A 12,841-nucleotide genomic window follows, 5' to 3' on the forward strand; every position below is an offset into this window, starting at 1 on the left:
CGGACAGATAAGATGACATTTTCGGTTTCCGTCACTAGCAAACGCCAGGGCGTCATTTGCACCAGTAGCTAAGAAGCTGTCAGGAAGCATTAGCGGTTGGCGCGAGCCGCCCTGTGGCACTTCCCCCTGGCATCAGCAAAAACGAGCATAAATCACCCAGCGGAGCAGCCCTCCCGCTCGACTAATGAGGCTGTAAGCTTGTTTATGGACTAGCATCATTTTTATGATTATTTCCACCTTTTCAGCTCGCCTTCATTGGCAGCAGGAGAAGTCAACTTCGGGGAAGAAGTCGCCGACTGACGTTTCCCCCCAAAAGTGGCGCATAGCTTCTGCCATGTGGGGCGGCCAGTGGACCTTTGGGTTTTGTTTCGTGACCCTTAAAAAAAAAAAGTAGGGAGGGGGGCAGCCAGAGAGAGGGAGAAGCATTCACCGGAGACCTTCCAGAGGTGACTGTATCAAATTGCAGAGTGAATGGAAATGCCATTTAGACTTTTTTAGCTGAGGGTTTAGGGGGTTTTTTGCGCTCCCTCCCCTTAGATAGCATCGAGTTTCATTTTGTTTGTTTTTTTACAGAAGTGATTCAACGACCTCATGAAATCTAGGGAAGCAAATTTCTTCCAAAGGACCGCCACCATTTCCATTAATTCGTTTCATCCCCTCGCCCTTATCTTCCCTCGGATAGGACCCCCACCCCCCGTTTATTGTTGTAAGCTTGGACACGCACCCAGTATTTACCCGGGATTGAAAAGCATTTGCTTCCAATGAAAACCGGGTCTTAGGTTACAGCCCGGCCAGTGTAATTCCCCTCCCAGATGGAAGCCCCAAGTAGCTGTATTTGCCTTAAAAAACAGTAGGAAGGACAAACCCTTAATGCGCCGGGGCTGTTTTTTTTGGCTCGAGCTAATGATGTAACAGAAACCTTTTATTTGGGATAGGTCACTGCCTGGGATTGAAGGCAGTCGATCCAGCTTTGGCTTGAAAGGTTTTCTCCATTGTATCTACGTAAGTCTTCCCTTTAAGGAAGGGAAGGGAAGGGGGGGGGAACCAGGAGGGAGGGAGGGAGGGAGATGGGGGGGGGGAGAAAGATTTTTTTCCTAATGTCTCTGCTTTTATACAGCAGAAATAAACAGGAAAGGTTCTGGGGAGCGTTATACATGGAATGCAGAAAGCTTTCCCCCCCTCCTAATGGAGTATATAATTCAGGTGCCCCGAAGGCACGGCTTTCAGGAATTCTTTTGCCCGAGGTAATGGTGAGCTCAGCCTGCTAGAAGGCCTTGATTATCTATTGATGCACAAAACCCTGGAAGAAGAAGAGGGGGGGGGGGGGAACTCATCTCCGTTGGATTATAGTAGATATTTCCATAAATTATCAATGAATTCTCTTTCTTAGCCCCGCATAAAACCATTGCTTGCTAAAATAATCTGTGTGTGGGGGGCTAAAAACGGGTAAAGAGTATATATCTCCCCCCCACCCCCACACACACAGCAACAACAATGCAATAGGCAGACAGCTGTAATGAAAGACAATGTCATTAGAAGCCCTTTACTTTTAATCAATGACGGCCTAATATATTTCTCTCCTTCTCTCCCCCCCCCCCCACCACCACCACCCCCCCCCCCCCCCCCGCCGTTACTATACAAAGGATTAGTTCATGGAAATTTTAAATGCCGTCGAGTTGTTTGCTCATGTTTATTTTATGAATCATTATTTTATATGGCGCGTTGCTCCTCTGAATAAAAGCCTTTCAAAGACTCCTTTTTTATCAAGCGAAGACATCTAAACTCTTTCTGGAAAAGGAGCTGTTTTTAGACATGCGAACGCTTCAAGATGGGCCTTCCATTAAATATGGAGCTGTACGTAAAACGGCAGCCACAAATACACTTTTAAACAAAACCCGTTTAGGGGTTTTTTCTTTCTTTTTTAAAATGTGTTTCGGGTCATTCTTTTGGAGAAAGGTTAACAGGGCCAGACTACAGAGGTCTACTCAGAATCCTACTCAGATCTGTTCAGTGGGGTTTACTCCCAGGAAAGTGTTGTTAAATTGCCTCTTTCGAAAAACAGAAAACCACCCCCCAAAACCCCCACCTTCCTTTGACTGAGATTATTTACTTAACTGTTTTTTGTTCTTTGCCTTGGGAGGGGAGACGGCGCTTGTCTAATTACTTCTAAATGCTACACCCTCATCAAAATTCGGACTGTCGAAGTCTCAGTGTGACCCGTTTGTATGCAGGAGATGAAAGGCTGAAACAAACCTTTATGCGAGGTTGCTCTCTAACCTGCTTTCTGTGTTTGGGGGGGGGGGTTATTCCCCACCACCGTCCCTCTTCTGCAATATTTTGTTGCGGAATGAACAATAGGCAGGAACCAGGAATACACGATAAACCAAAACTACTTGCTGTTTTTGTTTTATTCCTGTGGGAAGACTCTACTTAATTTGTAAAAGGTAACGGTAAAGGTCTCCCTTGCTCGAAAGCCAGTCGAATCCAACTCTAGGATTGCGGTGCTCATCTCCGTTTCAAAGCCAAAGAGCCAGCGCTGTCCGAAGACGTTTCCGTGGTCATCTGGCCAGCATGACTAAACACCAAGGCGCATGGAACGCTGTTCCTTTCCCACTGAAGCGGTACCTATTTATCTACTTGCAATTTCTTGCTTTCGAACTGCTGGGTTGGCAGGAGCTGGAACTAGAGACGGGAGCTCACTCCGTCATGCGGCACACTCGGGTCTCGAACTGCTGAACTACCGACCTTCCACAGCCTGCAGTTCAGTGTCTTAGCCACTTGAGCCACCGCAGCTCCATATCTACTTAATTTGACACACTGTTAAAGACCGTCACCAAAGGAGTATCATTCGCTGTAGTCTACTGGGGGTCTATCGGGGTTCCCCTAGGTTTGCCAGGTCCCCCCTGGCCACTGGTGGGGGATGTGGGGTAGAGTTGCAAGATCCAGGTTGGGAAGATCCTGGAGATTTGGGGGTGGAGCCTGGGGAGGACAGAGGAGCTCAGTGGGGTACAGTGCCATAGAGTCCACCTTCCAAAGCATCCATTTTCTTCAGGGGAGCTGACGCCTGTAGTCTGGAGATGAGCTGCAGTTCTGGGGAGATTCCAAGTCATCTGGAGACTAGCATCCCTACCCCAAGAAGAATTTTGCCAAAAAGTGGGCGTTGGGTATGGGGAAAGCGGCCCTCCCCTACAGTGCTTGATGTAGTGGTTTGGTGTCGTGGTTAGGAGCGCGGACTCTAATCTGGACTCCCCACTCCTCCACATGCAGGTATAGATAGGGACTCTGGGGCAAGGGGTGCTCTGTCATCTTGGGCTTGGGGGGGGGGGTCAACAGTGGGAGGGCTTCTAATGTCCTGGCCCCACTGGTGGACCTCCTGATGGCGCTGGTATTTCTGGCCACTGTGTGACAGGGTGTTGGACTGGATGGGCCTTTGGCCTGATCTAACATTGGCCTCTCTTATGTTCTTATAGATAGGAACTCTCGGTCTGGGCAAGGGATGCTCTGTCTTCTTGGTGCTTGGGGGGTGGGCAACAGTGGGAGGGCTTCTAGTGTCTTGGCCCCACTGCTGGACCTCCTGATGGCACCTGGTATTTCTGGCCACTGTGTGACACAGAGTGTTGGACTAGATGGGCCTTTGGCCTGATCCAACATTGGCTTATCTTATGTTCTTATGGTGTGACCTTGGGTCAGTCACAAGTCCCTTCAGAGCTGTTCTCTCACGAGCAGTCCTCGAAAGAGCTCTCTCAGCCCCGCCTCCCTCACAGGCAGTGTTCCCTCTAAGCTGAGTTGGAGTGAGCTAGCTCACAGGGGGTTTTTTTTAGCCTCCGGCTCGCGGATTTTTGTCTTCGCTCAGGAAGGATGGCTCCAGAGCAAACTGATTGATGCAGCGGCCAAATCGCTCGCTCACCACTTTAATGCCAGTAGCTCACGAAGTAGAATTTTTGCTCGCCAGACTCCACAGCTTAGAGGGAGCATTGCTCACGGGGTGTCTGTTGTGGGGAGGGGAAAAGGGGATGGTAAGTCGCTCTGAGACTCTGAGTGAAGGGTGGGGTATAAATCCAATCCAATCTCTTCTCCTTCTTCTGTTTTGAGCCTCACTGGACTCCTTTGGGGAGTTATCGTTGGATTGGGTTGTTGTAAACACGCCCCAGTTAGAGCAGCTAGGAAGGTTACGGGCGCCCTGAAGCCAGAAGCGAAACAGCCACACACGGCTTTGGTGACATCCAGGATCCTTGGACGGAGTTGAGTTATCCGGAATGTGGTTTTGGGTTACACGGGAACACTGATAAGAGGTCTCCCCGGGGGAGCGGCCAGGGAGGGGGTGGAGAACACACCGAATTCAGACAAAGCTGAATACACAACCTTAGTTTGTGTACGGAAGAGGTGGTTGTTTGTCTGCACCTCAAAGAGACAAACCCTTCCTTGCTTTTATGCCTGTGTGTGTGTGTGTGAGGGGGAAGCAGGCAGAACTCAATGTACCGATTTAAATTTAGAGATGTGGTCGATGCATTCATAACATGGGGCTGCCTCTGTTGCAAATTCGGAGACTGCAGCTGGTGCAGAATGCGGCGGCCAGGCTGGTAATGGGGGTCCCGAAATGGGATCGCATCCAGCCTGTACTGAAAGCGCTGCACTGGCTGCCTATAGCGTTTCGGATTCGCTTCAAAGTGCTGGTGCTCACCTTTAAAGCCCTACATGGCCAGGGTCCGGCATACCTGAGGGACCACCTTTCCCCATACAGCCCCCAAAGAGCACTTCGGTCGGGGTCACAACACCGCCTAGTGACCCCGGGACCTAAAGAGGCCAGGCTTGCTTCCACAAGGGCCAGGTCCTTTTCGGTGGCGGCTCCTACCTGGTGGAATGAGCTCCCGGAGGAGATCAGGGCCCTGCGGGACCTTTTACAGTTCCGCAGGGCCTGCAAGATGGAGCTTTTCCTCCAGGCTTTTGAGTAGGAGCCGCCGCCGCCACTATGACCACCATCGTGTACTGCAGAGCAGTGCCGTCGGGGTGGGCTGATTAGCCACCTGGGACATCTCGGCCTATGGCACCCCCCCTTTCTTCTGACCTCACTGTGATATATAATAATGAGTGAGTATTTTAATTACCGATGCATCCTGCAGGATTGAATTGTGTTTTAAGTGGTTAATTGTGTAATTTTATCGCACTTTGGGTGCCTAAATTGTTTTAATCGTGTTATATTTTATTGCACTACTGTGCCTATGTAAGCCGCCCTGAGCCCGCATGCGGGGAGGGCGGGGAATAAATGAAATTAAATAAATAAATAAATAAAATAAGGCATTTCCCCCCCCCCACACACATACACCTCAAGCCAGAACCGAACCCGCCATCGTCATTCCTACCCATAGAGTGCAGCATGAACTAATCCCGAGATAATCCTATACTTAAACTGTTCATTACCAGTCGATTTTTTTTTATAGTCGCCCCTCAAGTTAGGCTGTCGTGCTCAGTTTAAAAAAAAAAAGTCTCTCAAGGTAGCGCAAAAGTCAAAAATTTGATTCACTATATTTGCAGGTGACGGCTTGGACAACAGTGTAGCTTCTCCCAGCACAGGTGATGATGACGATCCAGATAAGGACAAAAAGCGGCATAAAAAGCGTGGCATCTTTCCCAAAGTAGCCACAAATATCATGAGGGCATGGCTGTTCCAGCATCTAACAGTAAGTGAACTCTAGAAATCCCGTACACGCGATGAAACTGTGTTGTAGCCGTCGCGGTAGCGAAAACACGACGGTGGATTGTCTGCCGTGGGAGGATGACGTCTAACGCGACGGGGGCTCCCGGCGTATGCTTGCATTTTTCCCTGTGTCTCTTGCTAGGGAGGGAAGGATGCGGTTATCTAAACGATATATTGTCATCGTCAAAGGCTTTCGCGGCCGGAGTTCGTTCGCGGTTGTGGATTTTTCGGTCTGTATGGCCGTGGTCTTGGCATTGTAGGACCTGACGTTTCGCCAGCAGCTGTGACTGGCATCCTCAGAGGTATAACACAGAAAAGATGGAGTACTCTCTGTGTCAGGTCCTACAATGCCAAGACCACGGCCACGCAGCCAGGAAAATCTACAACAGCTAATATATCGTTGCTTTGTTTTTGTTTTTTAAGAGGGAATCTGCAACTGTAATGGATGTTGCGTTAACAGTACCAGAGATCTGTTTCCGTTTTCTAAGGGTCTGCTAAGTCTCCCTAGCAGCACGTGATTTCAAACGTCTGAAAAAAACACAAAGCGCGCCAGAATTTGGCTTATTCTTAGTTCCCCGCGGGTTCATCCACACAGTCGGATGCCAGTATCTTTAAGGGAAACGGCCCTGATGTTATTTGTTTTTTACTCCCAGGGCTCTTTTTGTAGCAGGAACTCCTTTGCATATTAGGCGACACGCCCCTAATGTAGCCAATCCTCCAAGAGCTGACAGTAGCCCCTGTAAGAAGAGCTCTGTAAGCGCTTGGAGGATTGGTGACATTAGGGCATATGCAGAGGAGCTCCTTCTACAAAAAGAGCCCTGCGATACCACAGAACAGTAATTTTCTGACAGTGGCGGTGGCTGCTCTGAGGTTTGGAGAACGTAATCGCTCCAGGAGATCTACATAGTCAACCCAAACAATATGGCGGATGGCGCGTGCTCCTTTAATGTGAATTGTCTTTTGAGGACTTCTGCTTAGAGATGTTCCAGTCGTTTTGCCAAAGCTGTGTGTCACTGTGGTGTCGGGCCACATCAGGGTTTGGCCACATCCATTCACATCATGCAGGCGCACTCATTCCAACGCTGTCCCCGATTCAAGCATGTGAAGTTCCAAGGATTATGGCCCTGATCCTATACGCTTCTTCCACTCACACTCTGCTTCCACTTCAGCTATCACAGAGGTGGGTTCTCTAGGTGCTAGGCTCCTCCTACTCATTGAGAGACACTGGTCTTGCATGCGTAGCGCCACCTAGTGCTGGAGGAATGCTATGCAGGGCAGTGCCGTGGAAGGAAGGAAGAGGATCCAAGCCTGTAACAGTAATGGTTAAATATTGGATTATCGTTTTGTAAAGTCATACAAGTAAGCCCGGGAGAGAGGTCTTGGCTTTTAATGACGCATAAGGCTCCCCCCTTTCTGTGTTTGAGATTTGCTGAGTCTAAACGTTGTTGTTTAGCCACCATTGACTGAGATTCTTCAGGCTTGACATAGGGGTTCTTGTACATCTAGTAAGACTTCTTTGTCTTTCCCCCGTCTTGGGCAACCCACAAATATGCCCCCGGCTACTATTTCCAGTGTCCCATCAAGACATTTTTGGAGATGACTCCCCAAATCTCAAAGGAAGCATCAGTAAGGGGAGAGTTGTTAGAAATATATTTTTAAAAATATATCAGTTGGAGCTAGTTGTGTGCTTCTCCGTGTGGTGGACATTGTGTTTCTTTATAATCCGAGGAGGGTGTGTTTGCAGTAGCTGTAACTGCAAATGATGTCTCTGAAAACTTCCAATAGCATTCTTGGTTACCTTTATGCAGCACGTACATTTATACAATTTGTTTATTACGGTCAAAGATCCAACAAATAATAACATTTCATAACTAGTCAATAATACATCCAAACGGGTCATTTCGTAAAAAAAGAGGTGCAGGAGCTCATTAGCATCACTTATTAGCATAACTTATTTGCATATGCCACACCCCCTGACATCACCGGAAGTGTGTCAGAAGGCAACACCCACTGCAACTTACCTGGCTGCTTCTTGCTCCTGGTGGCCCTTGACTGCTGGGAGCAGGGGGTGGGGCTTGTTCTATATGCCCACCCCCTGTGCTCTTTACTGCCGGAGCTCCGCTCCCATGCGCTCCTGCAGGAAATGACCCCTGCATCCAAATATAACCGAGTATGACCTAATATAACTATTTATACTAGTTCGTTATGGGCTGGCCTAAAGATTTTTCCCAATGGTCTCTCTGAAGACAAGGCCAAAAGCCACTGGTGGGGGATCGGGGCATAGGGTTGCCAGATCCAGATTGGGGGATTCCAGGAGATTTGGGGATGGAGCCTGGGGAGGACAGGGACCTCAGTGGGGTACAATGCCATGGAGTCCACCCTCCAAAGCATCCATTTTCTCCAGGGGGAACTGATCTCTGTAGTCTGGAGATGAGCTGTAATTCCAGACGATCCCCAGGCCCCACCTGGAGGCTGGTGTCCCTATATCAACCATACGTACAACAGTTCTGTATCTCCCTTCTGTTCCTCAGTTTGGATTGGCTTGAAAACAGATTTAGATATAAGTCCACAGAAGTTACTTATTTTGACAAGGATGCTTGCTTGAGGTGGTTTATGGACACGGGGCGTGTGCTTGGTTGCTGGTTCTCCAAAGGCCCTTGGTTCTCCGAAGATGGTCATACCTTCCCCTGCCGCCATGGTAGATGGCGGAAGACACCTTGGCATAGAGCATTCGGAAGGGTAGCATTTTGAAAGCCGGTTGATGGCAGACTAGTTAATATGCACCACAGAACACGGTTGATGCCGACAGGTGAGGGAACAGTGTCTTGACTCATCCCCACCATTTTTGAAAGCATCCATGAGCATCCAGCTTACTCTAAGTAGCTTTCTTCCAACTTAAGTGGCTCTTCCTCCAACAGAAGAGCCACTTAAGTTGGAGAAAAGTCTCCATAGACTGGAGGAAGGCTTCATATTTGAGCCAAAAAGGAAAGTGTGTGTGTGTATGGGGTGGGTGAAGGCGGTGGAAGGATTTTGATAAATAAATGCATAAACTTTGGTCAGTGGAGTGAGTACGATCCACCCCATTTCCAGACCTACAGAGTGCTCGTTTCCCTTTCCATTGAAATTGCGTTTTTGGTGGCCTCTGATTTTTTGGCTAGCATATCAATCCACATTATAAACATTTTTTTTTGGGGGGGGAAGCATCAGATGGGGGGAGGTATTGCTGTCGGAGAACTTGCAGCTGTGCGTGACACTAATTTTGGTGCCGTTGTTCCGCCCATTTGGAATGTAGACTGGAACTACCCACTTGTTGGAAGAAATCTTCTGTCCTCACTTGCTCTTTCAGTAGCCCTTTTCCTTCTGCCGAAGTCTACCCTACACACTTGTCAGGGTGAAAGCTACAAACTTGCTTACAATGCCAACCTTTAGCAGAGTTTGAACCCCTCTGAAGCTATTGAAGTCGATAGCCTTTGAAGGGTGTAGCTGTGCTCTGGATTGCACTGCTAGGGTTGGATCTGACAGAGCATTTATTCTCTTTTCTTTTCTTTTTTTGGCATGTGCAAGACATAGCGTAAGGTGATTTCTTGACCAGATTAATGTTGCAGTGAAGTTCTAGGGCAGGGGGTGTCAAAGATGTGGCCCGTGGGCCGGATCCAGCCTGCGCAGGGCTGCAATCCCGCCTGAGAGCAGCTGACTCTGTGCTGCTTCCTGGTTCCTGTTTCTAACGTTGCAGCTTCTTTCCCCCCAGTCTCTCCCTAGTTCCTGCTTCAGAGGAGAAAAAAAAAAGCCTTCCCTCCATTGGCTGAGGGCTCCTCCCCCTCCCCCTCCTCCTCTGGAGAGGGAGGGGGAGGAAGAGAGATGCAGAGAGGAGAAACAGTGGCATCTCATGGGACTTTTCAGAAGACCAGCAGCATTTTATTCCAGGTAGAAGCACACTTTTTCTTCAGAGAGAGAGGGAGCCAGCCAGCTAGAGGGAGCCAGCCAGCTAGAGGGAACATGCCAGAGAGAGAGAGAGAGAAAACGCCCTATGTTTAGACGAAAAATGTTTTATTCCAGGTATGGGGGGGAAAAGTCCTGTGTTTAGACCAGAACATGTTTTATTCCAGGTATGGAGGGGGGACAGTTATTGTTTAGACAAAAAAAAGTTTTATTCCACATATTGGGGGGAAGAGTCTTGTGCTTTAGTCCAAAAAATGTTTTATTCCACGTATGAGAGAGAGAGAGTGTGTGTGTGTGAGTCCATCACATGGCAATTGGAGAGATCCCCCTTTCCATTTCTAACCTAACAGCACAGATTTCATTCCTTATTAGTGAAAGGGAGCAAGAGTACAGCAGCACTTAAATGACTAACAAAATTTGTGGCTGGGCATGAGCTTTTATGAATCACTGCTCATTTCTTGAGATGCAGCTGGAATGTGAGTCCATCTGTCCTTATATCTTGGAAAGTGAAGTGATTTCAGATGCCAAAAGACAATAACAGGCATTGATAATGAGAGAAACAACCTAGGTCTCAGTTCAGTCCAGGAGTCTGCATTGTCTTGAGCTTCATGATCAGTTGCAATTCAGCAGACTCTCTTTCTAATCTCCCTTTGAAATTCCTTTGTAAGAGAACTGCTACTCTTAGGTCAGCAGCTGAATGTCCTGGAAGGTTAAAATGTCCCCCCACTGGTTTTTGAACGTTGTGGTTGCTAATAGTGGTAAAAAAGAATAAGAGTCCAGTAGCACCTTTAAAGACAAACACAATTGTGGTAGGGTATGTGCTTTTGTGAGTCACTGCTCACTTCTTCAGACTTCCTTCCATTTATTCTTTGCATCCTCCTGGACTGAATCCTCCTGTATCAAACTGAGACCTAGGTTTCCTGTCTCATTACCAATGCTGATATCTCCATGCCTCAGTATATCACACCAATGCCGATATCTCCACCCGCCTGCATATCACACCTAATCCAATCACGCCTGCTATTGCCATTCGGCACCCAAAATCATCTTTTATAAAGTTTATATCTCCGGTACCTTGTGTTACATTTTATGGCACACATACCCTGGCCAGACAAAGTGATATTTATGTCAGATTCATCCCTTGTAACAAATGAGTTAGCCACCTCTGTGCTAGGGGTCGTGCTCAGGGCCGGCTCCAGCTTATTTCGCACTCTAGGCGAGGATCCCTTCTCTCCCCCCCCCCCCCCCCCCCCCCCCCCCCATTCTAAAAAATAACTTTAGGAAGAATGAAAAACACAAATAATCAAGAAACTTCCAGAGTACAGGGCCGGGTGCAGTTTGGTGGCCCTAAGGGCTGTCCCGCTCTAGGCGATCGCCTAGTGAGTGAGCCAGCCCTGGTCGCGCTAGGCCTCGTCCAGTTTCTTGCGCCGGAAGAATCATGCCACATACATGTCTTCACTTACACTTTGCTGGATCTAACCCTGAACGCCTAAAGTGGGGATTCGAACCTGGATCCCTCTGCCTTTTTTCTTCGTTTTGTTTTAACTGAAATCTACCCAGGCATGGAGACATACAGTAGCCCGTAATAACTGAGCTCCCAGAATTTAGAGTGCTGTAGCTGCTGGAACGCCGGATCCGGTAACCTTCACACCCATTGGGCACAGTTTGTGTCGGGAAGGGAACTGAACTTCTCAAAGGTCACCACAGATGTAGCGCAGTCCGTAAGAGACATGGATTTGTCAAAGCTAATTGACAGGTAAAAGGATATTTCCCTCCTCTTGAGGGTTATAAAGCTAGAGTCCACCAGCTTTGCTTGGGATGTCACTTGCCCTATGTGAAACTCCCACGTTCACCACCGCTACCTTGGCCTTAAAAGAGAGAGAGCCTTGGCCTTATGGAGATGCCGTGCTGGGTACAGAGGAGGGAGCATCGCTTTGACAAATCGCTGAGGCTAATCCATCATTTCTAGGACGGATGCGATTAAAAACGTGGGCTCTCTAAATTTAACATAGGGAGAAGAAAGGGAGATGGTCTGTCGTCTGTCCCGTACTCCCCTGCCCACTACTTCCCCACAAATTCAGCATGCTGGTGACATAAGTAGTTTTTTTCCTCCTAATTCTCCCATTCCTCCTCCCCCCCCCCCCCCCCCCCGGAAAAAAAAGTTGTGACCGGCATACTGGGATGTTCCGTCAAGAATACACAGAGACATAAAACCTAATCTTCTTCTTCATGGTCTCTGTGAAGTCCCACGGTTTGTGCACGTAAGGAGCTTATTTTGGAATAGCTCTCCCCACCCCCCCGATAATAAAATAAAGGCTAAAGATTTCAGTATGCCAGCGGTAGCTTCCAGAAGAGCCTGTTAAAGAATGTTCCACTGGCACACAATAGATGGTCAAAACATAAGTAAAGGTAGTCTGGCACTGGCCTATAGCCACAGTGGGGCTGTTGGGGGCTGTTCCCCCTTCTTTAAAGGGCCAGCCCCCTTCCTTAAAGCCCCCCATTTCCCCCAAAGCCCCATTCTCCCCAAAAGCATTTAGAGGGATCCTTTAAATCAAGGGTGTCGAACTCATTTGTTATGAGGGCCGGATCTGACCTAAATGAGACCTTGTTGGGCCGGGCCAGGTGTGTCATAAAAGGTAATGCCAGGTAGCGGAGATATAAACTTTACAAAGGACACAAACACAAATGGTGGGGTTGTTTTTACTTAAAATAAAAACATGCTTAAAACATCAGCAGCCTCGCAATTTTTTTGTTTATTTAACAGTGTCTGATCACGGACACCTCTTGCTCTGAATTATTGCATCAAAATGTCTGTGCTGTTGCGATCCTGAGTATGCTGTTCAGGTGTGTATCTGTCAGCTGCAAACCTACGATGACGCAGCAGCAGCAGAACTGGAAGAAGAAGCAGAAGACAGCCAGTTCCACTGCGGGCCTGATAGAAGCCCTCCGGGGGCCTAATCCGGCCCCCGGGCCGCATGTGTGACACCCCTGCTTTAAATGCTTTTGAGAAGAAGTGGGTGTGTGTGTGGCGCATGTCCCTCCCCCTCCTGCGAGATTTAAAGGGCCCTCAGCTGATCGTTGGGCCACGTGCTCCCCGCTGATCAGGTGAAGGGTCCTGTAAATCTTGCAGGAGGGGGAGGGAGAGGGACACGCGCCACACCCACTTCACTATGGCAACCCCACCAGCCCCACCAGAAATAAAATTTG

General features: G+C 48.5%; 1 protein-coding gene across 2 annotated transcripts in view; it reads left to right on the top strand.

Annotated features, from left to right (window-relative positions):
• MEIS1 (Meis homeobox 1) overlaps positions 1-12,841 on the top strand; it is a 265,872-nt gene that overhangs the window by 130,471 nt on the left and 122,560 nt on the right. For both annotated transcript variants that reach the window (XM_015418907.1, XM_015418906.1), the window contains exon 8: positions 5,533-5,678. In XM_015418907.1, the coding sequence (XP_015274393.1) occupies positions 5,533-5,678 (146 nt within the window). The remainder of the gene's footprint in view (positions 1-5,532; positions 5,679-12,841) is intronic.

Source organism: Gekko japonicus, unplaced genomic scaffold (genome assembly GCF_001447785.1).
Source record: "Gekko japonicus isolate JY-2015 unplaced genomic scaffold, Gekko_japonicus_V1.1 scaffold2165, whole genome shotgun sequence".
NCBI lineage: Eukaryota > Metazoa > Chordata > Lepidosauria > Squamata > Gekkonidae > Gekko > Gekko japonicus.